Source organism: Spinacia oleracea, chromosome 3, assembly GCF_020520425.1.
Source record: "Spinacia oleracea cultivar Varoflay chromosome 3, BTI_SOV_V1, whole genome shotgun sequence".
Classification (NCBI taxonomy): domain Eukaryota; kingdom Viridiplantae; phylum Streptophyta; class Magnoliopsida; order Caryophyllales; family Amaranthaceae; genus Spinacia; species Spinacia oleracea.
In genome coordinates this window covers 11,932,555-11,958,494 of record NC_079489.1, presented here as the reverse complement: position 1 = coordinate 11,958,494, position 25,940 = coordinate 11,932,555, and the positions used below count along the sequence as shown (strand labels likewise).

The following is a 25,940-nucleotide window of genomic DNA, read 5'->3' as shown; positions in this document are numbered from 1 at the left end:
GGATTTCTGGTATGAGCCATGGGTAGGCATGGGTCCAGCACCCGGCTCAAACCCGGTTGCGCTCAGCCCATTTTCAAGGGCTTGGATCGGATCTGAAAACATGTGTTTAAAAAGAGTTTGGGTCTGGATCTAACATTCTCAGACCCAGGGCCCGGTCCTGATTTGACCCATAAACCTGTTTAATTATTTAAATAATAAAATATATGATTTTAAAGTTTTTTTTTTTTTAAAAAAAAAGAGTTCACATATGATATTAGTATTGTACGCACAAATCACAATTTGACCTAGTTTTGTTTTTTGATGTATTTGTGACTTTGGAGTTTGGATTGTAATTTGTAATGCAGGTATTAAGTATTAACTTGTTAATTCTGATATTTTATATATTGAATGTGAATATGTGATGGTAAATGACGTTTAAATTAATGGCGCGGAAAAATTTTATGAGACAAAAAAGTTAAAAAATAAAATAAATAACACTAGCCCATTTTCGACGTGAGACCAATTAGACCCATTGGATTTGGGTCTGATATTTTCAGACCCCGTGGATCTGGGGCAGGTCTGGGTCTGCCTAAAAAATATGGGTCTGGGTCTCAACAGATCCGGCAAGGGTTGAAAGTTTGGTAGTAAAAAACCGAAAATCAAACCGAACCAAATCGAATAAGAAATTCAGTTAAAACCGAATAAACTGAACTTGGCTAAAAAGTATAATAAGAGCCCGAAAATTGGCTAAAAATAGGTATAATATAGGTCCAAAATAGGCCCAAATGAAAGGCCCGTGAAAATTCGATTTTATGGTTTAGATTGAACTGGAAATTTAAAATCCCGTTTGGTTTCGTTTGGATTAAAAGGTTATCTAGTTTGGATTCGGTTTCAAAAAATGAAAATTGAACTAGTTCGGTTTGGATTCAGTTTGGGCCTTAATCCAAATCGAAAACCGAACTTTCACCCCTAGATCCGGCCCATGCCCATCCCTAGCCATGGGCTATAGGTTTGATATTGTTAAACTCATACATGGTCTTTGTTTTTAGAATTCATTATAAACTTATAACGAATACCCATAAGATATGGAATTCATAAACCAAAGCGCGTAGGTGAATATGACTTATACGAACACCTCAGGTATCCCATAAAAGTTATTCACATTAGGAAAACTCAAACACACGATATTAAGAATCAAGTTTCACCACTTACCCCCTTGATTTCATTCATAATTCCAACTTAAATCAATGTGCGAACCAAACACCCTTTAGTAACCTCTAATGATTCAGTTATCCTATTAGAAGAGACATCAACATTGATTAAAGACTAACAAAACAATAATTCGTTTGAGCTTAATGGACTTCTGGACTAGTAGCTAGTGGGCATATAATTTATACTTACTATCCCCAAACCCAAGCCCACAAAAACTACACCAACAATAAAGGATACCAAAATTAGGGCTGTCAAAAATTGGCCAGATCCAATCGATTTTGACAAAAACCGAAGTGACCCGAAAAACAAAAGTCACACATTCAATCCGCATAAGTATAATGGTCCCGTTCAACTACATTATCCGATTAAACCCGAACCGATTATACCCGACCCGTAATTAACCGATGACCCGATTTGACACCCCTGTCCAAAATTGGTCGTTCAGTTTGAGATCAATGCCAATTTACTCATTTCGGTTAGAACTTAGAAGCGAAGATGAGTCAGTTGAATTGGTTCGACCCAATCTGAGTCGGGCCACATAAAAGCCAAATGAAAATCGGATTTCATGAAGTATCACATTAAACATCACTTTGTGTGTTTTTTTTTTATCTTTCTGTTTTGTTACTTTGGTTAATCCTCATTCGAATCTAAAAATAATAATTAACATCAGTCCTGTTAAGCTTGGGATGGTTCAATTAAGGTGGAGAAAAAAACCCCACCGATTTCTATGTAATACGTAGTACGAGTATACGACTACACGAGTAATACATGAAACCAACCAGAGGTAAAAAAACATAACTATTTAGAATTTCAATCTAAGCTAGGTAGACTTTAATATCCCTTCAACGGTTGTAATTTAATTTTTCTAATTTATGGTCCGATTAATTTTTCTGGTCTAATTTGGTCTAAGGCTCCGTTTAGTAGGGCGTAAAACGTTTTCACGGGAAACGATTTTCCCTATTTTAATCATTTTACGTTGTTTGGTTGGGTAAGGACAAGTGGAAAACCCTTTTCCATTTGAGAGGGAGGGAAACCACTTTTTCTTCTTTCCTCCTTACCTTCCTCTCCTTTCTTCCCCTCAATCTTCACCATCTTCTCCCATTTTCCTTTAAGGTACCAAACAAATGAAAACTAGTTTGGAATTGTGTTTTCCCTTGAAAAATATCTTCCATGAAAAATCATTTTACAATGAAAACATTTTACGCCTTACCAAACAGAGCCTAAAGGTTTTATGTGAATAATTTTTACGTTTGTTTGGTCTTTCTTAGCCTTGCTCTGAATTTTTCTAGTTTAGTCTAATAAGCAATAAAAATAAGGTGAAACCTTGTTTAATCTGATCTGATCTAGTCTTTAGGCCAAACCAAACGAAGAAAAAAAAAAAGGCTCATGAGTGATTTCAATAGATGGAAAGTTGGTAGTCTAGAACCTAGCTTACAAAAAGGTCAAAAGACCAAGACTCCCAATGACTGCAAGAGATTCGACCACATTTTACAGATGGAAAATAACATACTCAAATCAAATTCATATTTAACCTCGTGTGCATAAGAATCAAGTGATGAATGTACAACTTACGAATCTAGTATAATCAATTAATTGAAAGGATAAACACATTATTGTCACAAAAAAGAAGAAAATAATTAACAGAAATCACCGATGAATAAGAGCATACTGACATCAACGCAACCTTGAATTATCAGACGATGCCATTTTAAGCACAACCACGGAAACCTTAATTCTAATAACGATTAAAGAGTCATAACACAATGAATGTCACCTGAGATCAAATCCCGTCTACACCATTAAAGTAAATTCGTTCCTCTCAAGGGTTGCATCTATCGTTCCTTCTTAAACACGACGATGGACATCTACTTCAAGACGGAAGATTTTTCCGTCCTGTCCTAACTAGTACAGCATCAGTAAAGCAGTGGGAAAGTCGACCTTTTATTAAAAACCTAATTTAAACTAAAACAAACAATCAAAAGATTAGAAGTTGATCACTATTTTAATCAAAAGGCACAAATTTGAGCCGTAGATTAGAAAAAAGGCTTCTCTACTCTCTAGCTACCATCCCATGTCCTAAGAATCTGATGTCTGCTGTCCAAAAAGAAAGAAAAAGGACAGTTTCAGACATTAAAAAGTCCCTAAACATAAAATCAATACCCTTAAAACACATATTAACTATTCAATTAGGCAGAGAGTCTGATGTCTGTTGTTCCAAAAAGAAAGAAAAAGGACAGTTCCAGAAATAAAACTTCCCTAATAATAAAATTATACCAGTTAAAACACAGATTAAATATTCAATTAGGCAGAGTCTGAAGTCTGAACGCTTCTTTTACTTGTGATAAAAGGATTCCTCTATAGTGGACACTTTGACCAAAATGAGCACTAACTAGATCATATACTATCACACAACTGCAGATTACTATTCTATTCCCATTTCATTATCTTCCCCTCTAACTTTGTGTATTTTGTTTCAGAGTCAGCTTCAGATATCCTAAACACGGACGCCTCTTTAATTACAGTATACATCCACCCAAAAAGAAAATTCCCTTCCACGGAAAATTTAAAACGTTTTAACGAAAGATATTGACCTCTTTACGATAATCATCGTTGCTTCGCTCTTACTTTTTATATCAGATGGTGACCTCTTAAGCCTAAGTCCTGCACAACAAGGGTAACTAATTACTTTCTTCCTGTGTGAACCTTTGTTTTCATGGTCTTATAAAAGTGATTCCTTGCATGTCCCACTCACTTTCTACTTTCAAATATTCCCTCCTCAAATACAAATATGATGCCACCTATTCTTTCATACAGTTATTCTCCTGTATCTTCCTCTCTTCCTACAAGATGGCTTCACAATTAGAGGTATGGTTGCATCCTCAATATTTAGTAATTACTCAGTAGCATATATTCTTACTTTTCCTGTGCATTTTTGTAATCGCAACCTACATATATCGATACCCATCTAAGTTTTTTTCAGTTTTCCTGCCTAAAAAATGCAGAGACCTCGAGTCACCGAGATAAATGTCCGCATGGACTGCAATGGGTGTGTGCAGAAGATCAAAAAGGCGCTCAACGGCGTTACTGGTAAGTAATCACAGATAATCTGCTCATTAAACCAATTTATCAGCATCATTTTCATACTAATTCTGCTTGTCTGCAGGGATATATGATCTCTACATCGACTTTCCCCAGCAGAAGTTAACAATAATTGGATGGGCAGATCCTGAAAGAATCATCAAAGCTATAAAGAAAGTCAGGAAAGTTGCTACCATCTGTTCTCATACAGAAGCACCGGATCCGAATTCCCAGCCATCTGAACCACCACCACCAGCATCAGATGGAGGGGCACCACCACCTGAAGGAGGGGCACCACCACCAGATGGAGGAAGCGCTCAGCCAGCTGAGCCTCCGAAATCAGAAGCAGCACCCCCGCCACCACAAGAACCACAACAAGATCAACCCCCACCTCCACAACCACCTGAAAATTCACAGGATCAAAATCCACAACCTGACTCAAATCCTCCAGCTGAACCCCAGCAAAGCCAGCCAACAAACACTTACAGACCAAAGGATGTAGAGGAGGTTCATGTGGTATACCGCAATCCGCCTGACTACAGTTATAGATATGGTCATAGCAACGGGTACGGACCTGGATACAGTCATGGCTATGGTGGACACTGGAGCAATCAACCAGGACCTAGTTATAGACATGAACGATCCCCTCAACCTGTTTATCATGAGCCACCACCTCAATCTGTTTATCACGAGCCACAACCTCAATCTCTTTATCATGAGCGTCCTAGGCCCATCTATCATGAGCCACCACCTCATCGTGTATATCATGAGCCACCACCTCGTCCTACTTATCACGACCAACCATCTCAACCTATTTATCATGAACCACCATCTCAACCTAATTATCATGAACCACCATCACAGCCTATTTATCGTGAGCCACCATCTCAACCTATTTACCGTGAGCCATCATCTCAACCTATTTATCGTGAGCCAGCACCAAGAACTGTTTACCATGAACAACCACCTCAACCTCTTCGCACAACTCACAGTTATAACATGTACAGGCCATCAACTCCCATCACAGAATACCAATATGTACAACCACCACCACCACCACCACCACCACAATACACAACTTATGGCATGATGGACCAATATAATATGGATCCATATCGGAACAGTGCTTCTAGTAATGGGAATGTTACATCAATCTTCAGTGATGAAAATCCAAATGCATGTACAATTGTATAGGTACAAGAATTTCATTGCGAATAGAAAATCCTATTTCGTAGTCCATTCATGATGCTTGGTTGGAAAGCTAGGTGGCCATAGCATAACATTACGTGGCAGTAATTAACAATATAAGCCTGTGATAATGCTGTGACAGGAATAAGATTCTTGCTTGTGGCTAGAGAAGAACTGATGCCAAATTCGAGGGCTGGCATACAGCCTTGTCAAACCAATATATTAAAGGAAATACGCACATTTATTTTATACTCAACTTCTATTTTTTTTTACATAAAAAATCCTATAGTTATCATCAACAAAGGGGTCCCGCTTTATGCATCAAAAGTTATTCCTCCATAGTCCATTCTAGCAATTCAACATGATTGAAATGTATAAATTTCATGATATATTCCGCATTACTTTCTGTAAACTAAATGCCTGAACAGGAGAAGAAACAAATGAAGTATCTACCATGTCCTTCTAATTTATTCAGAAGCAATTCACCCTTCAACATTTTAGGGTTTAGGGTTTAGTATCTACCACGTTAAGGTTTCAAGTGACCTGATGAAGGTGAATGAGCAGGTCATTTCACTTAATTAGAAAATTAGATACAGACAATCATAGCGCACTAGAATATATCTTGATACACCCAGAATTCATCTTCAACAAGTTCCTCAATGAATTGCTGTTGTTTTACCTCTCAGCAACAATATCATACTGTTTTGGAGAAAACCTAATTAGTCGGTATCAATTCGATCCAAGTAATCCAACCTAGTCAATACCAGCCGTCCAGCACAATATCAATCTATAAGGTCATAAAAGCCTGGGCGCTTAAATAGCAATCTTCAACTATGACCTACAATTTATGTCACTATGTAAAAGAATGTTGTGAAGACAACGGAATAATTCAGCTGATTTGTTTGCTAATAATAAGTTGCATTGGCCAACAAGAAGCTTGTGAAGATTTTCCTGACAGCAGAAACTCAAAGCATGAAGATAGGCTAGACCACTCTGTGAGACTAAGTTGTCGTGGCTCTAGCTAGGATATAATTGGAGGTGGGAGCCTAGGGTGTGAAAAGGTGATTGGTTGTTTTATGCATTCACCTCTGTCTTTTTATTTGACCCTTCTGCAAAGGATTCAATATCATTATTTAGTTGCTTACTCTAAAGTTCATACTCACTAACCTTTTAAGAAGAATGTGAAGATAACAAAAGATCAAGCAAAAGCCACATCACACCACATAGTCATTGGGATTCATGGGAATGATGTGACATGTCAATGCCACATGAATGGCACGACGTGGCAAATTACTATGAACTATGAATAATGCCTTTGAAGTTCTAAAGATATCATAGATATAGGTACCAAACAAGAAAAAGTCAATTTAGCGGACAGCTATAATATGGATTGGAGAAGACGTATATTAAATAACCTATCAATATTTTTACACATTGAGATCAAAATTCCATACAGTGGACAAAAAATTGAGCACAAAATAGTGCAGCTATGCGCAAGGATAGAAGGAGACATACTGCTTCACAGACATTTTCCAGGATTCTTGCAGAAGATGGTAACCAGATGGAGAGAAGCCTGATCAATCTCATAATGAACGAACATAGATCCAAAGCATTGAACTGCAAAACAGACGGAGCCATGCGTTATGGCATAGAAAATACACATGAGCTTTTGTACTACAACTTAGGAATAAAATTAGACTGGGAGCACATAGAAAACTGCAAGTAAGCCTGCAGACATGAAAATCCTCCGGATTTTATATGGATCAGAATCCAGTGTATAATCTAGAAATGTTCGACTAGACAACACAAGAATGAAGCTTAGAACCAAATTCATAATATAGCGCTCACCACAACTACATGTTCTATTATCACAACTCACGAGATACCTTCAAGTTAACCACGTGAGAAAACATCAACACTTTCTAAACCTCCCATAAACAAAAAGGACATGTCTCCTCTTGGACATTCCTCCCAAATCCTTCTCATAATCTCCTGCCAGAAACACTGATCAGATAAGGTCCAATCATGCTGGAATAAGACTCAATACAGCTACCATTTCAATATTGGTGTTACAAGAGGATAAATTTGGTTCAACACTTATTCACTTGCTTCGAACGAACAAAAACACCCCAGAGCCACCAAATGTAAAAATTTGAAAAGGAACAGAGATTTGAAGGAATGAAAGAAAATTTTCTTCAAACACATCCGCAACCACTCGCCCTCACAAAGAAAAGCATGGTACATGTACGAATGAGAGACTGAGACTAGAGAGTTAAGGGTTATTTAACTGCTGTGCGCGTTTGATAAGGAGTTGTAACATAAAGTAAATGCAGTTTCCAGATAAAGTAGGAAGACCGTCCACCAACTTAGAAACCATATAAATTTAACCTCCGTTACAGACCATCCAACTACCTCCGTTGAAAAAAAAGAGGAAAATAGAAATCCTAAACCAGAAATTTGTCAGCTTTTTCTCGAAATCCAGACGCAACTTATAGAAACGGCAAACAAAATAAGGAAAAAGAAATATAACCTCATCACTTAATCATCATTGTCTTCACTACTACTTGGAGATTCATCCTCTTCCCCAAACAAAACTTCATCAACATCTTCATCTTCATCTTCACTTCCAATCATCTCATTTTCAGGTAGCGAGGGCTGAGTCTTTAACTGGGTAGCCTTATCGATCTATAGCAGGATACATGTAGTAAGGCACTGAGAGAACAGACCATTAACATTAACACAAGTGAATCCACAAAAGACCATTGACATTACAAACCTGTGCAGTAACAAGCTGTAAACGGCCAGATAACTGCAACAAAGACTGAGTAGCCGACCCCTTTGATTTAGCAATCTAAAACAACAAATAAAGAATTAAATTATGTCATAAAAAAGGGAAAAGCATGTATTCATGCCATCTGATATTTTGATGATCCAGATTGGGTTGTCTTACAAAGTGCGAGAAAAAGGGAGGATATTTATTTCAACCATGATTCAGACAAAAAATTGACTGGCGAAATAAGTAATTACTTTTCCCTGAATAAATGATGATGATTGAATTCACCATTTCGATTTTCAACTTCACGTCATTACAATCAAATACCACGCATAATATAAGCTTCTTTTGTAAATTACTGTTATCATTAAATTTATAACAAGGTGATAAGAGAACAGCATCAAAAGTTAAAGAAGAACATTGTGCTTTGACATGCCAAGTCTGAAATGAGATACAATACATTCACGAGGATGCTAGAGTTAATGGTACCTTATATAAACAAGAAATTGTAGTATTCTCTGGTTCCTGAGATAAAATCTGATGACCATGATGCACCAATATATTATAAATCCATGGAAGAACAAACTTTCCACTGCTGGACCTGTTCATACCAAAGATAATTCAGAACGTTTTAGATCAATGCTTAGAATTATTATATGTATACACGAAACAAATAAGCGAATAAACAATCCTAATTTAGTTTAAATGATGGTTCATACAAAGACAAAAATCAGTTCCATTTCTTTTTTTGGTTCTAAGACGAGGAGTTCCCACCGCCTTCAGCGGGTGGAATAATCTCCCGCGGGAGTTTGCATAGATACCTCGATGGGCAGCATCCCTCCTAGATGAGTTTTTTTCCATACCCAAGGCTAGAACCCGAGACCTTGATTAAGGAGCAACTGAGTAAGAGACCCTTAACCACTCACGCCAACCCTAGTTGGTAAATCAGTTTCATTTCTTAATAAGAAGCTTCCTCTTGACAGAGAAACATATAAGGGCACACCTGATAGCATGTCCACTTATGAAATCTCTTTTAGAAATCAGATCATGTATTCATTGTGTGCAGTACTCATTTCACAAACAAGAAATGAATCTATTTTCTTTTATTTTCTTTTCAGTCCCCCTCATACTGGTTTACTGGGGGACAATGAAGAAAATAAGTAGCTTTGATTAAAAACATTAGTGTCTCAGAAAAGATAATCCAATCGAAATTTTTTAAAAAAAATAAAAAATCAGAAAAGCTTCTTCGTGGAGATGACATTAGTTAGGCATTTGAGTAACCTACCTTGCCTGCCACATGTCTACCAAAATGTTTAATATCTTGGATGCATCGGTAGGGGGCATAGACAAGATGATTGCCCTCATCTACACAAAAAATAAGCAAGAATAAGAAAACCAAGCAGATTTGCAAGTACAAATATTTTAAACATCCTTGGAGGCATAATACACAATCCATGTGTAAAGTATCAACCTTCTTCAGAGGTAAAACAGTTTCGATATCGATATCCTTTAGTAAGCTGGAAGTTCTTATTGATTTGGCTGTAGTACTATCAAAATCACTGATTATTCCCAGAGTTTTAAGTCTATTTTCCATGGGGCATGCTGTGTAATCCACTCCAGGGACATCAAAATGAGCTGTATACAGAAAACAAGGAACACTTAAATAATATAATCAATTACACGGCATGACATTTAGCAGATATACAGATTGATAGATTCTACATTTCACGATATGATAAGCGCCCAAGCTACCTCAAAGATGCCTGACTAAGAAACCTATGTTCAACCAACCTTGAAGTCATCAGATCTGATAAACGACTGCATCTCCCTTTCAAACTTAATACCAATATGTTACTTCCCAAAAACTAGATAAACTAAAAAGTACCAACATATACGAGAAACCTAGCCAAGATATTCAAATTAAAAATAAAAAAAAATAAAAAAGGTTAACGAGAATGTGGTCCTGTGTGGACAAACCACAGTCATGCATCTGAATTCTTCCGACCTCAGAAGGAAAGGGTTTGAATGAAACAAAGACTTTATCTCCAGTGGTTATCCACAAAGATCCTCTTCCTCCATTCGCTTCTATCTATTGCTACATGCTCTTGCAAACCCACTTTCTTCATATCATTTTAACTTCCTCCATCCATCCCACTTTCTTCATATCATTTTTAACTCCCTCCATCCTTCCCACTTTCTTCATATCATTTTTAACTCCCTCCGTCCATCCTACTTCCGTCATGTCATTTTTAACTCCCTCCCTCCGTCCAAGTAATATTTGGTCAACCTCAGCAAGTAGTAGGATATCCAAAATTGAATATTACACTTGACAATAACAAATTGAATAGTTAAGGTACGTAAAGATAAACTACATGCATATTTTAGAAATGCATTGTTCACTTTTTGGGTTTCTAGCCCATTTTCTCACTCTGTTGCCTTCACAATTAAATATTTCAGATAGTAAACTTGACATACAAATGCACATTTGATTAACTTTGTGAACAGAGATTATATTCACTTGATGATCAGTAATGAGTTAACATGTATCCTGTTCAAAAAATCCTAACGTAAAGAAATACTGCACACTAAGTTTAAACTCAGCAAAAATAATCAAAAACTTCAAGAAACACGCCTTATCCTATCACGACTGAAAAATCAAACATTCACCTTTACTTCTTTGTTAGAAAGCTGAAAAGGTGCACATTTGACAACAAGGTATATTACAAGACAGTTATTCAGGAATTCCTCTGGCAGAATAAAATAAATTCTACCTGTGGTGCCTACGGATTCTACTTTATTATTGTCAAGTTTGATTGATTGATCTTGCTTCATTCTGTCATGATCAAGAACCTTTGGTACTGGATGCAAAGCTCCTTCCGCGTTTGCACGATCTAGTGCCGTTGCTGTTGGACAAAAGACAAATAAATATCAACCTTGGAAGATAAGAAGAGAAAACTCAGTTGCTATCGCCTATCAGAAAGGAAGCTAGCTAAGAATTATGTCCTCTGAACAGAAACGTAGATGCCGCCAACTAATGAAAGTACATAGCTTCCACATGGTTTTGGGTGCTAAGATAATCACAGAGGCAGGTGATAAAAAGTACCCTATATTGCTTGCCACATGGCGACCGACACAAGATTAGACCAAAAAATGGAGTGGACATAAACATAAATAAAACATTGAGGTCGAAATTTGACCCTAAAGAAAGCAAGATTTCGACATTGTTAAATACTAGATTGTTGCATTCAAACTAATAACCTGAATGTTATTTCTTTTGGTATAATTTTGGGGAGCTTGCAGGGGCTCTCACTACTACAAATTCGAGATACTAGGCACAACAACAGTTGGTCAAGCTCAAAAAGCAAACTACAATCAACCCAAACTTACCTCCGGTTTGTAGCTCCAGTTGTTTCTTAGTTTTACGAGTCTGGCTAAATGGAAGAAGCAATCCATTCTTCGAGGTGTTTATCTGTATATCTTCCCCATGACGAACCAAAATTTTCTCGAACGACGGTTTGATCAAGAAACCATGAGCAAGAAACATTGAAACTGCGGCAGCGTCAGCTGTACTTTGGATTTTTGCAGCATATATGGCAGCTGAAGCACCTTTGTGGTTTTTTTCATAAGCATCCTCAACAGATAAGGAGATCCTCGTAGGTTTTGCCTTACGTAACTCCTCAATATCTTTCCCATACCAGAAGTAGCACACACCCAGCTCTGAAATGGCAACAACGTAAAAGCCTGCTCCGTCTGCATCACTGTTGTCTACATATCTACAGTCTAGGTAAACAGAAGGGTGTTCCATTGCAAGAGCACAAATTGCAGACTGCTTCTTGCTTCCATCTACCCTCCAGACTGCAACATATCTCTCCCCAACAGCAGAAGAGAACATATACTTTCCATCTTCACTCAAGGTCATACAACGAACAGCACCCTGATACCATCAGTGACATATATATAACTATGGCATAACGCTTGTACTAACAGCACAATTCAATAGTAACTATATAATTCAAAAAGAATATAACAGATATACTGATTTGGAACATACAGGATGACCAGTAAACTTCTGAATCTTTTTATGATCCGGACCAAATATCTTCATTTGAGAAGCCGCAGTTGCTATTGTCTTCCCATCTGCCTCAAAACATCATTCAATCAGTGTGCCAGGCAAGTAAAAAAAAAAAGAATCTTACAAGGCACATGAATTAATTCATCGAAGTTCCTAGAAATAAAAGGCCATTTTATTCTAGACCACCAAAAATCCCACATAGGTTGCAAGATATCTGAGCGATTAATGAGTTATAAGTAACTTTTCAGCATAGACTAGTAGGCGGGAAAAAAATAGAGACAGAATTCATTTTTGACAACCTATAGCAATGGTTTTTGACAACTTTTCAGCATAGACTAGCTGAAAGGTTATCCTATTTTTGATCAGAAGAATGTAGTACTTAGAACCTATAGCAATTCAAAGTGTACCTCTTGAAACATCATTAAGCAGTTATATCAAGAGGTTTTTCCATCACTCTTCTTAAGACTGGAGATGAGTAAGTCTTAAGTACTGTGGACACTAATCATAGAAATGGGTGACTTAGTAGTCTAATTGTTTTCACGATAGAGTATAGCACAATATCTGGTGAAACACACATGTGTATAACAGGAGACAGTGTCTGTTATTTGGCCTTCTGATATTAAAGATCCAAGTCTATATCATTAAAAGAGGTGGAAACATGAATATAAAAGAGGGAAACATGAATATACTGAGCTGATAATGAATTAATCCTACCTGGTGAAACACACATGCTGGACACTGGTTTAGCTGAAGCTTTAAAGTTTCTTAACAAGTTTCCAGTAGTTGGATCAACTTCACAAACCATTCCATCAGCTCCAGTAGTATACAAGCAAGAACCTCTAGAAGCAAATGCAATAGCAGTAACTCCCCTACATAAAAGAATAGATCATACATCACTCAATCACATGTCCGGATGGAGAGTCAAAATTCTAGTATTATCTTGTTCCAGGTAAAAACATACAGCATGCTGCAATGGGAATGTTTACAAGCATTTGCACATCACAAAAAAACTAGCAGAAAAAGTTTGAACCACTGACCTTCACCAGGCAAGAAAAAAAAACACCCGTAAATAATTAAAATACCCCCTTAGTGAAAATCTTTAGCAAAAGTTAACTGTAACATCTATATGACACTCGCACGATTGGACAATTAAGTTCACAAAAAAAATTCTCCTTTCCCATATACCCTCCTGATTCGTTGATCGTTTCCCTGGTCTTTTACATCCTAGTAAAGAGAACAAAAGACTTATAAGAGTTCAGCATTCAGAACTACTCACCCAGGATGACAGTCATTGATTTTCCACTTCAACTGACCAGCGGAAACATCCAACGCCAATACATCACCACTGCCTGTTCCCAACACTAACAATGAAGTGTTTAGCTTCCTTTTCTTCTGCAGCAACCAAACCCCATCAAATTATCAGCCACCCAATTTAAGTGAGCATTTCAAATGGTAGAAAAGTTCGAAAAAATGCAATACCTTCTTATCAAAAGATACCCATTTCATACAAGTGTAATCAATAGAAAGGTGCCCTCTTTTCTCCGGCTTTGCAAACAAATTTGCCTCTTCGGTCAATTGGATATCAGAAAATTCAGTCTGGAGCTGCCCCTTCAACGTATCCCATATCTGAAATTTCCCCAAAACAAAAAAAGGTATTATTTTAAGCATACCCTAAACCCTACCAAAACCCCACATTACCAATGTAGTAAAATTATCTCATTTCAACAAAAATCCCCTCAAATTTAAACAACCAAAAGATTATACACAGTTGAAATTCAATTATAGAACAAACTAATGATTGTTTACCTTAATTCGGCCATCGCCAGAAGTAGTGGCAAAGAAATCAAGAGAAGGGCTAAAACAAGTTAAAACGTCTCTGATATTTGACGAACCCATCAATTAATCTGAAAATAATAGCAAACAAAGTACTATAAGGCTAATTGTCAGTCAAAATCATCAGAAAAAAAATACATATGTATATACAGTAATAGTTAGGAGCAGGCCCGTCCTTGAGCCAGGGCTGGAGAGGTGGCCGCCGACAAGAGATAATTACCGAGAATAGCAGAAGCAGGGAAGGAGGAGGGATGGTTGGCAGAGGCGGCGCCGAGTAGAGATACAACTACAACTACAATGACAAGACGCTGCTTTTGTTAGAGGGTTTTAGGAGGAGGAGGAGGAGGAAGGAGGAGGAGATGCACAGTTTTTTTTTCTTTTTTTTTATAAAAAAATATTTTTAAGTATTTCCTCATTTCTAGAAATATGGCAAAATTTATTTTTTACACTATTCACGGCGACTTTTGCCATGTATGTGATTCGTACGAAAGTAAATTTTAGTCGTGTGTGGTCATGTTAGATTTGTATCGATATATTTTTTAAATATTAATTTTTTATAATTTTTACTTGCACACGATTTGAGACATTAAGAGTCAAAGTAATGGTTAGAGGAGTAAAAGTCAACCATGGTGCGATATTTCCGGTACGGATGAAGTATTTCATTTCGGTGTCTTAAAATGTTCTTTATATTTCCTTTTATGTTATCTCATAAATGATTTAAACCAATTGAGGTTGTTATGAGTGGTTAAGGGGCTATTGCTCCTTAACCAAGGTCTTGAGTTCGAGCCTTAAGACTGGAAAATATCTCAATTGGGAGGGATCCTGCCTATCGAGGTACCCATTCAAACTCCGACGAAAACTCCTTGTATTCTACTAAAATTCAGTCTGTTTCCTGTGTGACATGCCGCACGAGTTTCATTGCTTTATTTCATTAGTTTGGCTCTCGTATAGCTGGTGTACTTGGTTTACTTGTACTGTATCTAATTTCAGTACATTTCCTAATACGATGTTTTTATACAATGTGTCGAGGAATTGGTTTTGGTAATGATTATATATCTCCATTAATAACCAGCAAAAAAAATGTATACCACGTTGATTCTAGCAAGTGATCATTGTTAATTTGTTCTATGTGGGATGTGTCTTGTGACTCTTGTCGTCCAAGTGCGTGGTGTATATATTCAAGAGTTGAAACTAGAGTCTAAAAAATGCATAAGATGATAAGAGTACCAATTTTTAAAAAAGTTGAAACAAAAACTAAACAGTTTTAATAAAACAGAAATCCAAAACTAAAACCAGTTTTCAGTTTTTTAAAAACTAAAAACTTAAAACTTAAAATGGCACCGAACGGGCCCTAAGGTAATTGATGAATTTTTTCGTTTGGTTTTTTAAAAATTGATTGAGTTTTGCTGCGGTTTTGATTCTTTATTGTATTCAGCTCTGTAATTCTTGAAATTGTACGTGGATGTTATAATTAGTTGGGAATACACTTAATTGAAAGTGAGCTCCTAACTTGGTGATTTGGTTGATTGGTAGAAAATTGGTTTTCGTTATTTGAGTTGATTTGTTGCTTTAATGAAATTTCTTGTGTTTGAGAGCCGAATTGTATACTTTATAGTAGATATATGCTTGAGAACTTGGAGATAATGGAACTTTGAGAAGCCGAAATGCTTGGAAAAGTCTGGCAAACCAGAGTCAATTACAAAATAGTTTATTTGAAATAGGGTAGAATCGTGGGAGTGTCTGTGAGGGGGAGGGGGGTTGTAGTGTCCATGATTATAGCTTCCCCACACTTAAATTCCTAACAAATGGAGCCATGGAGGCATATATAGTTGTCCATGATTATAAGAATCCACCTCAATCAACAGACGATATTGTTCAACAAGTCAAGAAACTACCCGGGCCTGCCTCTACTGAAATCAAATATGTGAACGATGCTTCTAAAATCATCGGCCGAAAGAAAGTTTACATTGTCAATATATTCTTCTAAGCATACTGCTTTAAAATTCAAATGATATTATATCCCTACCCTTTAAAAAGCCAAAAGATGACCTTAACACTTCTAATTCAAGTTTTCATTGTTGTGCACAATGATGATCAATAGAGTGTGTGTACTAATTGAGAGAGAATGTGACTTGGAAAAAGAAATTAAGGAGTATATGAATGTGACCGTGCTTGTGTTTTATTGGTTATACTTGCTGAATAATTGATGATATATTTTCCTTGGGAAATCTACAGGAATAGTCGTAGTTAAAAAAATCCACAAGGTGTTAATACAATGCATTCTTTTTGTGATTTGTACATGAGTTCATAGAATATCATAATGTCTCTACACTACGAGATTGGACAGGATGAGTAAAGAGCTATGAACCAAAAGACCTTATTGCGAATGGGTCAAGGGTTGTTCTTTACAGTCGGCCCCATAAATGGCATTATTTTCTGCAAAGGGTCCCATAATAGAAGACTACAACTTCCGAGATGCAGATAGTTGGATCCTGGATCCCTCATATGGGGATTTTGGGGCCAAAAAGTTACTGACAAACCCAAATAACGCAGGTACAAATGTACATAATGATAAAGGTCGCAAGTTGCGACAATTTTTTGTTGTCGCAATCTTACGTGTCGCAGTTTAATTGGCACATTTAGGTGCCACGTAGACTATGCGTCATCAGAATATTTTTACTACCAATTCAATATTTTTACTATGAAAATATGTAAATAAGATTATCGATATAAAGAAGGAAATAAAATAGAATATTAAGATTTTCCTACCTTTTTTGTAACATGTATAATAGATTATATAAGTTAAATATTTTAGTTTCCAATTTAAATCATGACACATAAGCATGACATGTCATCATTGTGACACGGCTTAAAGGTCGCATGTTGCGACCTTTATCATTTCCGTAATTTATTATATGTTTAGCTAAGTCCTAAATTTCCCATCTAATGGAGGTTGGGCTAAATTATTAATCAATGCCACTTACGTTACCGCTGCAATTATTAACTGGTCAAGAATATATTTTAAATAGCTTGTTCACTACTCTCATTGACACAATGACTAATTAACACTTTCACAGTTTCACTACTATTTCTCTGTTTCGGAAGCCTTGAACCTAAAAATCATGTTCGAATTTGGTTTGACAATAATAATTCGAGCTTGATCCCACTATCTGCAATACTTTCTGATTTAATTTGTTCCTGCTTATGGTGAAATTTCCATCCAGTTGCTTGTTTCGTTGTTTTTGGGTTCGCTCAAGTTTGGTATCCCTAAAAATCATGTTTGTGTTTGTCAAATCGTTATGTGTTGGACAGATTTCTCGTTTCTTTCTCTGTTTTGGAACTGAAATTTCGTCTTGTAATGGATAGTTTTTTGGGTTTTCCTGATTTGATTTACTTTTTAATCTGGTTTTTTTTCCTGGTTTTAGCTAAGCAAAGTGATTATGTCATTTAGTGGTGCATTACTGAGTATCTCACTGACCTGAAAAATGGACTATTTGCTTATTTCTTATTTTGAATATTAACTGTTTGAAAAACCCAATCACAAGCAAACATTATAATTTTGTAACAGATTTCCAAATACTCTTGTATATGCTCTTTGGTAGGCTTGCTAAAATGGCTATGTTAAATATTAATCTAGAAATATGTGGTTGTAAATTATAATCTAGGATAATCTTACGAAATATCTAGGAGATAGCCTAGAAAAATCTAGTAACTAAAATGTCTAGAATTATCCTAAGAAAAATCTAGATGATGAGGGGAGTAGAAGAATGTAGAAACTACAATACAACAACTATAAATATATTATATTTGCATAGGTTTAGGGGTGGGCTAATCAAGAGAGCTCCACAAAATATGAGTGGTAGAAACAAGTGTTCTACCAAAGCAAATAGTATTGTACAATTCTTATTAATGTAATCAATGATAAAATTGCAATTTTGTCATATTATTTAGGCCCATGAAAACTTCCGCGTGCGTCCTCAAATTTCTTTCAGGCTAATATTTAATGGACAAGAGTAATACTTCTGGATGAACAAGAAGCGTAACAGTTTTTTACAATTTTAGTCTTTTAGATTGTTATCGATGTCCAACTCTTCTTCCGATCTGCTTCTTACAGATGATGAAGAAACAGAACAACTTGTTAAAGAGATATCAAAGGATTTTAGTTCTGCTAATACACATGTCTTCTAAATTTTAGTTGGAAGGAAACCAAGGGTTGTGTGCAGTCATGACTCATGCTTTGTAGGTGATGCCATGTAGCTATATACACGAAATAGAAGGAGGCCACATAAGCTGAACTTAGTAATCGGGTTGCTGGTAGCTCTTACTGTCATACTGGTAGCTGTGATGTCAACTTTGGCTGTCATATTGGTGACACTATCTCTGACCATTAGAAACAATGTGATTATGGTGATATTATCAATAAATTCCGTGATGAATTTAGAATAAGAAAAATCAATTTCTTTTCTTAATTATTCAGTTGAAGGAAGTGTTGTTGCTGTTGTTTTTTTGTTTGTTGTTGTACCTGCTGCAGACAGCTGATCTTGTTAGAATAGATTAGGAATACATAGTTTCATAATACAAGATGAATAGGTTATACGTAGGACTATAGAATTAGAGTCCTGGTATTCTGATATTATAGGAGTCCAGAATTAGTGTAGGAGTAAAACTACTTATGTAATATAAAAGGGTTACCTGATGGTTAATAAGAATCAAGCTTTTGTGGGTAATTTGTCATGGTATCAAGAGCAAGGTTTAATTTTTTTTCCTCCAATTAAAACTAAACACAGTAGATAAGATCAATCATGAGCAAGAACAGTGACGACGATGAAGAGTTCGTGCATCAGCCTCACCAAAAAACACGAACAGATGATCTTGTCAAAGAATATCAGCTTGGTTCAAGCGACGGACCAGGAAATCTGATCACGCCTATCAAATTACATGGCTCGAAGAATTATGACGAGTGGGTAACCTCGGTTCGCAGGGCACTTATATCAAAACGGAAATTTGGTTTCATTAACGGCAAAATCAAAGAACCTATTGATGATCCTGACAGATTGGCAGATTGGATGGCTGTTCATTCGATGTTGGTTTCTTGGATTACCAATACGTTACTAGAGTCTCTTCGTTCGACAGTGGGTGACTTCGATGATGCAAGTATGTTATGGAGGTATTTGAAGACTCGGTTTTGCGTAGTGAGTGGTACCACTGAAAACAGCCTTAGAAGATTGCAAGCAGACATCTACGGAGACCGTTGATGAATATTATGGCATGCTCTCTTTAATCTGGAAGGACCTTCTTGCATATATGCGTGTACCTAAGTGTTCATGTGGCTATTGTAAGTGCAATATTGCAGGTCAGATAGCAGACATACGGGAAGAAGATTATTTGCATCACTTTCTAATTGGTCTGGATAACTACTACGATGCTATTCGTGCGCAATTATTGGCTCAATCACCCCTTCCTAGTGTGGAAGAAGCTTATCAATCTGTAATAAATCAAGAAAATATACGTCTGGCCCGAGACGACAGATCACAGGATGACCGTCAAAACGTGGTGGCTTTTAAGGTAGACTCTCGCGGCAAAACCCGATATGAAGACAATAGCGACAAATACTGTAATCATTGCAACAGGGTTGGTCATGAAGAAGATGGATGTTACCAACTAATTGCCTTCCCTGAATGGTGGCCACAGGACCGGCGTGGTGGCAGGGGTGCAGGCCGGACAGGTGGTAGAGGTGGCAGAGGAGGTCGTGGAAAGTCTAGCATGCCTCGTGAGGGGGCTGGCTCAGGAAGCAACAAGTCCAATACATCTGACCGTGCACCTGTAAGGGCAAACAAGGTAGTAGGTGGCGGACAACAGCAACAGAATACGGGTAGTGTTACAGATGGGCTTGTGGGGGTCTCTTCAACTCAGGTGCAACAGATTATAGACTTATTATAATCACAAGTTAAACCAAAATTACAGGGTAAGCATTGCACTTGGATAGTTGATACAGGAGCTTCAAATCACGTTACATTCGACCTATCACTATTAACAAATATCACGACAATTCCTAACAGTCCCGTAGGACTACCAGATGGGAAAATTGCCAATGCTAATCAAGCAGGATCAGTAGAGTTGGATGGGGGATTATTCCTTCAGAATGTTTTGTTTGTGCCTCAATTAGATTGTAATTTGATTTCTGTGACGCAACTAACTGATGAATCTAATTGTGCTATTCAATGTAATAACAAAATATGTATTATACAGGACCGGTCGATGAGGAGGATGATTGGCCTAGGTGAACGAGAAGATGTACTTTATATTTTCCGTGGTGTTCTGTTAGTCAAGGTGCGTGCGGTTGAGGCAGAATGTGTGGTGGAACTGTGGCATCAAAGAATGGGGCATCCGTCGGAAAAAATAGTAAAGCTTCTTCCTCCTGTGAGTGGTGTTATTAGGAGAAACAGTATCGTTTGTGATATATGTCCTCGCGCTAAGAAAACTAGGAACAACTTTCCTGTTAGTGAAAATAAGGCTAGTAAAATGTTAGAGTTAATACATTTAGATTTATGGGGACCATACAAGATACAATCGTCTTGTGGTGCTCGGTATTTTTTAACTATTGTTGATGATTTTTCTAGAGGAGTATGGATTTATTTGCTTCGTAATAAAACTGAAGTTGAGGATATGTTTATGAATTTTGTTGCATTGACTAAACGACAATTTAATCAAGACATTAAAGTAATACGAAGTGATAACGGTACTGAATTTAATTGTCTGCAAGGTTATTTTTTTAAGAATGCAATTTTGTTTGAATCATCGTGTGTTGGGACTCCGCAACAGAATGGTAGAGTCGAGCGGAAACATCAACATTTATTAAATGTTGCACGTGCATTACGGTTTCAGGCTAAGCTACCAAAGAAGTTTTGGGGGGAGTGCATTTTAGCGGCATGTTACTTAATCAATCGAACTCCTACCCCTTTACTGGAAAATAAAACGCCCTATGAAATGTTGTTTGGAAAAATTCCGTCGTACGAGTTAATTCGTGTATTTGGATGTCTATGTTATGCTCACAACCAACGGAGTAAAGGGGACAAATTTGATTCTCGGGGTAGAAAATACATCTTAATCGGTTATCCATTTGGTAAGAAAGGGTGGCAACTGTTCGATTTGGATACTCGGGAATTTTTTGTGTCTCGTGACGTCCAATTTTATGAGAAGATATTTCCTTATGCTGAGAATTTGGACAATGAGGTGGACAAAATTGGGAATGGAGAATGTATGGCGATATATGATTCTGATGATGAGGCAACATTGGTTAGTATGAGTGCAGGGGGTTGAGCAAATCCTGCACAACACGTCGTGCAGCAGGGATTATTATCTTCTGTTGCTGGGTCTGTGAGTAAAGGTGAGGCGCAACAGAAGAGAAGTGAGGTGTTGCAGGCCCAGGGCAAGGCCTGCAAGGGGATGTAGATGCGCTGCATCATGGGAGAAACACGCAGCAGCAGGGGCACTCAAAAACGCAGTAGCAGGGGAATTTTGAGGTGCAGCAGCATGGGCATTCTGAGGTGCAGCAGCAGGCGTTCTCTGAGGCGCTGCAGCAGGCGCGTTCTGAGGCGCTGCGGGAGTCGCGCTCTGAGGTGCTGCAACCTGTTCCGTTTTTTAGTGCACAGAATACACGGGATACAGAACCTATAAGAGTTGTAGGCTTGGACAACAGTGGAAACTCAAGTAATACCACCAGTACACCTGATATGTCTAGTAATGAGGAAGAATTAGGCAAAGGAAAGCGACTGAAATTTCCTTCCGCAAAACTCCGAAATTACGTCACACATACTATACGGAAAATAAAAAGTCCATCAACAACTTCATTCTCGACATCATCCTCTTCAGGTACTCCCTATCCTATAACATATTTTGTTAATTATGAACGGTTTTCTGCCAAACACATAAATTTTATTACAGCTATCACAGATAGTTATGCTCCGAAAACCTTTAAGGAAGCAATGAAACATGCTACATGGAGAGAGGTTATGGGTGCAGAAATGGAAGCACTTGAAGGACAAGGAACATGGGTCTTGCAACCATTACCTCCGGGAAAAAAGGCACTCGGAAGTAAGTGGGTGTATACGGAAAAACGGAATGAAGATGGAAATTTGATCCGGAATAAAGCAAGACTAGTCTGTCTAGGAAATCATCAAGTAGAAGGTATGGACTACAATGAAATTTTTGCCCCAGTTGCGAAAATGTCGATAGTACGTACTTTTTTGGCAGTCGCAGCAGTGAAAAATTGGGAGGTGCGTCAAATGGATGTACACAATGCATTTTTACATGGTGACTTACAGGAAGAAATTTATATGAAAATTTCGGCCGGTTTTCATAAAAATAATACTGACATGGTCTGCATGATGAAAAAATCACTATATGGTTTGAAACAGGCACCCCGGTGTTGGTTCGAAAAATTATCTACTGCTCTGAAAAAGTACGGATTTAAACAGTCATATTCTGATTATTCATTATTTACCTTGTCCAAAGGTGAACTGCAACTGAGTGTTTTGGTATACGTCGATGATATGGTTATTGCAGGAAATAATGTATTTGCGTTGAATAGTTTTAAAGCATACTTAAGTCAATGCTTTAAAATGAAGGATCTGGGGCATCTGAAATATTTTTTAGGCCTAGAAGTGGCCCGTAACAAGAGTGGATTCTACATCTGTCAGGGAAAATATGCACTAGACATTGTTTCTGAAACGGGCCTATTAGGTGCTAAGCCTGCAGATTTTCCAGTAGAGCAGAATCACAAATTGGCGCTTGCAGAAGGGAAGGAGCTGGCAGATGGGGAAAAATATAGGCGTTTGGTAGGCCGTCTGGTCTATTTGGCGGTAACTAGGCCAGATTTAGCGTATTCAGTCTATATCTTATCACAATTTATGCAAGCACCAAAGGAAGAACATTGGGATGCAACACTGAGGGTAGTCCGATACTTGAAAAAGTGTCCAGGACAGGGGATTCTTTTAAAGTCTGACAGCGCATTACGACTAGAGGGATGGTGTGATTCGGATTGGGCAAGTTGTCCGTTGACTAGACGTTCATTGACCGGGTGGTTTGTGTTACTTGGCCTATCCCCCGTATCCTGGAAGACTAAGAAACAACATACAGTATCACGTAGCTAAGTAGAAGCAGAGTATCGTTCAATGGCGGCATTAACCTGTGAGTTGAAGTGGTTGAAGCAACTACTTAGCGATTTGGGTGTGGAGCATAAGCAGGGTATGAGTGTGTTTTGTGATAGTTAGTCAGCACTTCGCATTGCACAAAATCCAGTGTTCCATGAGAGAACAAAACACATTGAGGCAGACTGTCATTTTATACGAAATGCAATCAAGGAAGGTATTATTTGTCCCTCGTACGTGTCAACGAAGTTGCAATTAGCGGATATTTTCACAAAGGCGTTAGGGAAAGCGCAGTTCGAATTTTTTCTTAGCAAGATGGGCATTCGAGATCTACATGCTCCACCTTGAGGGGATGTTAGAATAGATTAGGAATACATAGTTTCCTAATACAAGATGAATAGGTTATACGTAGGACTATAGAATTAGAGTCTTATTATTCTGATATTATAGGAGTCCAGAATTAGTGTAGGAGTAAAACTACTTATGTAATATAAAAGGGTTACCTGATGGTTAATAAGAATCAAGCTTTTGTGGGTAATTTGTCACATCTGTTGTTCTTTTCTTCTAATACGCAGTTTATGTTCTCCTTCTGTTCTTCCCCTTCTTCCTCTGATATGCTGCTGATGCTTCTGTTTTGCTGCTTCTGCTTTGTTTCTTACGGTATGCTCAATGTTTTTGATGTATTCCCGGTCAATGTTCCAAGCTGTTTTTATTCTCGAGAATCTCGACTGCTACTGTTTTATTCTTGCTTTGGCTGCTATTCTGCTCGACTATTGTTGATCTGCTGAGATCTGTCTTGTTGTTTGAAGGCTGGACATATTGCAATGCGGTAGATGGAGCTTATTTGAAGAGTCTTGTTTTTAGCAAGAGTTGCCTCATTTATCTTTTGGAGTTTGTATTTTTCATTGTTGAGCGTGTATTTGCCCCTTTGTTTTGTTTTTTTAGTAGTTGTATAGGTTTTGGTTTGTTTTAATTTGTTTGTGAGTGGTTGTTTTTTTCAACCTTGTAAATACACATTTCGTCTTTAGTTACCAATTTTAATACAATAATGATTTATCTAAAAAAAATAAGTAGAGTTGGCAATTCGGTTACATGGATTGGTTTGGTGGTTTGCCTTAATTTGGTTTAAGTTCAATGCTAGGGCATGCTAAAAAAATGGCAACTTTGATGAAGCATAATAATTTTCTGCAGATTTATCAAAGATACTCCTCAAAAACCATTAGCAGGATCTCAAGTACCTTTTAGAGCTCTGGTTTGATGGCAAAGGTCTTGCTCTTCCATTATGTTAATTTGTTTAGACTTTAGAGTTTGCTTTTGGTAGTCTCAACTTATCTTTCCTGTTAACTTTGGTGAAGCATAATATAATGGGAAGAACAATGTAAGGGAAGAACATAAGTTACCATTTGTAACCAAATACATGACCAAAGTTACCATTTGTTTAGGCTTGTTAAATACTGCAATTCGAGCCTTAGAGATAACATTTGTATCAAAGGTATCTTCTTTTGCTTACAAGTATTTCAACAAGTCCACTCTTCTCGCTTTTCTTCTTTTTGGTGAGAATATATGTATTTTCTAAATATTTTTTTTTGTAATTTTTACTTGTGTATAATTCGAGAGAGTAAGAGTCAAAGTCGTGTACTGGGAAGCGTAACGTCAACATTGAGTAATATTTAAGGAACTGGTGAAATATTCAACATACATAACATGATTACGTGAGGATACTCCTTATCTACATGTCATTGCCTTTAGTTAGTTCACCTCTTTGGCCTTTGTCCCTATTATGATTTTCTTTTTGGTTCATTTCTGGGTTGTTTCCTATCTTTTATTGTGTTACTAGGTAATCTATGATTTTCATGTCGGGGTAGAGACACCGGTTATTCTAGACTAACATCTTTAGAAGAGGGTGACATGAAGATTGCAGAACAACAAATGTACAACGATTTGATGGGCATAATATATATAGTTGTGCTGGAAGGATATTTTTTAAGTACTTTAGTACTTAAAATAGATATTTTGCTGAACTTTTGAACCAATTAAGAGTATGTAATTCATGAGAAAAGATTAATTAAGTCTTTGACATTGTTATTGTTGGTGGTTCGATCTTGTTTCAAGGCTTAGTATATTTTCGAACCACCAATCTTCCCTGTTTAGTTTCTCTTGTAGCCTAGATCAGTTCGCCTTTCGGTTACAGTCGTCATGGCCCGCTGTTGTTTACCTTTCTTATATTGCTTCTTTACTATCCTTATTTTGTTAAACGATATAATAATAAATGCAAACATCTAATTTGATTGATTATCCAATTCTTCAACCACCGAGCAGTATATGAGTGTTTTCATCACCAGTAATGCAGTAGCAAAAAAATAATATTATTAACCTAAAACGTATTAACACATATATCATACATAATGAAAGACATCAATGGCTTTTTAAAGTTAAGATACCGAATGTAATTAGAATTATGCTACATTTGTATACTTAGCTTTCTTCTTCTTCTTCTCTTTATTTTTATCATGTTTGATTTTGGAGATTAGCATTCAATCACTTTTTTAGGTGGACGCGAATCCTAGTTTATAAAACACTAGAAGATTGACAATATGGGTCACGTGTTAGTGTGTTAGCACTTAACAATGGGAATATTGATGAAGTCGTGAACCAG

At 37.1% G+C, this 25,940-nt stretch overlaps 2 protein-coding genes across 3 annotated transcripts; one reads left to right on the top strand and one right to left on the bottom strand.

The window, feature by feature from the left end:
• Positions 1-3,807: 3,807 nt before the first annotated feature.
• On the top strand, positions 3,808-5,708 carry LOC110788058 (extensin). 2 transcript variants are annotated; one of them, XM_021992704.2, is made up of 3 exons: positions 3,808-4,056; positions 4,194-4,278; positions 4,355-5,708. In XM_021992704.2, exons 1-3 carry the CDS (start codon positions 3,931-3,933, stop codon positions 5,461-5,463), a joined length of 1,320 nt encoding a protein of 439 aa, XP_021848396.1. In that variant the 5' UTR covers positions 3,808-3,930; the 3' UTR covers positions 5,464-5,708. The 2 variants fall into 2 exon arrangements, with proteins under 2 accessions (XP_021848396.1, XP_021848397.1); XM_021992705.2 differs by having other exon boundaries at positions 3,809-4,056; positions 4,172-4,278.
• A 1,135-nt stretch (positions 5,709-6,843) lies between these two features.
• LOC110788059 (uncharacterized) lies at positions 6,844-14,518 on the bottom strand. The gene is made up of 14 exons (XM_021992706.2): positions 14,356-14,518; positions 14,109-14,206; positions 13,782-13,928; positions 13,579-13,694; positions 13,017-13,171; positions 12,282-12,367; positions 11,618-12,164; positions 11,002-11,133; positions 9,702-9,865; positions 9,516-9,595; positions 8,720-8,831; positions 8,234-8,308; positions 7,988-8,142; positions 6,844-7,074 (listed from the first exon to the last, which is right to left on the bottom strand). Exons 2-13 carry the CDS (start codon positions 14,196-14,198, stop codon positions 7,996-7,998), a joined length of 1,851 nt encoding a protein of 616 aa, XP_021848398.1. The 5' UTR covers positions 14,199-14,206; positions 14,356-14,518; the 3' UTR covers positions 6,844-7,074; positions 7,988-7,995.
• Positions 14,519-25,940: the final 11,422 nt, after the last annotated feature.

Coding starts and splice junctions, on each gene's coding strand:
- LOC110788058 (XM_021992704.2), top strand. CDS start 3,931: ATGTCCCACTCACTTTCTACTTTCAAATATTCCCTCCTCAAATACAAA. Junction 4,057..4,193: donor AGATGGCTTCACAATTAGAG/GTATGGTTGCAT, acceptor TAAAAAATGCAG/AGACCTCGAGTCACCGAGAT. Junction 4,279..4,354: donor GGCGCTCAACGGCGTTACTG/GTAAGTAATCAC, acceptor GCTTGTCTGCAG/GGATATATGATCTCTACATC.
- LOC110788059 (XM_021992706.2), bottom strand. CDS start 14,198: ATGGGTTCGTCAAATATCAGAGACGTTTTAACTTGTTTTAGCCCTTCT. Junction 13,172..13,578: donor ATCAATGACTGTCATCCTGG/GTGAGTAGTTCT, acceptor TCTTTTATGTAG/GGGAGTTACTGCTATTGCAT. Junction 9,866..11,001: donor AGAATCCGTAGGCACCACAG/GTAGAATTTATT, acceptor TTCTGTATACAG/CTCATTTTGATGTCCCTGGA.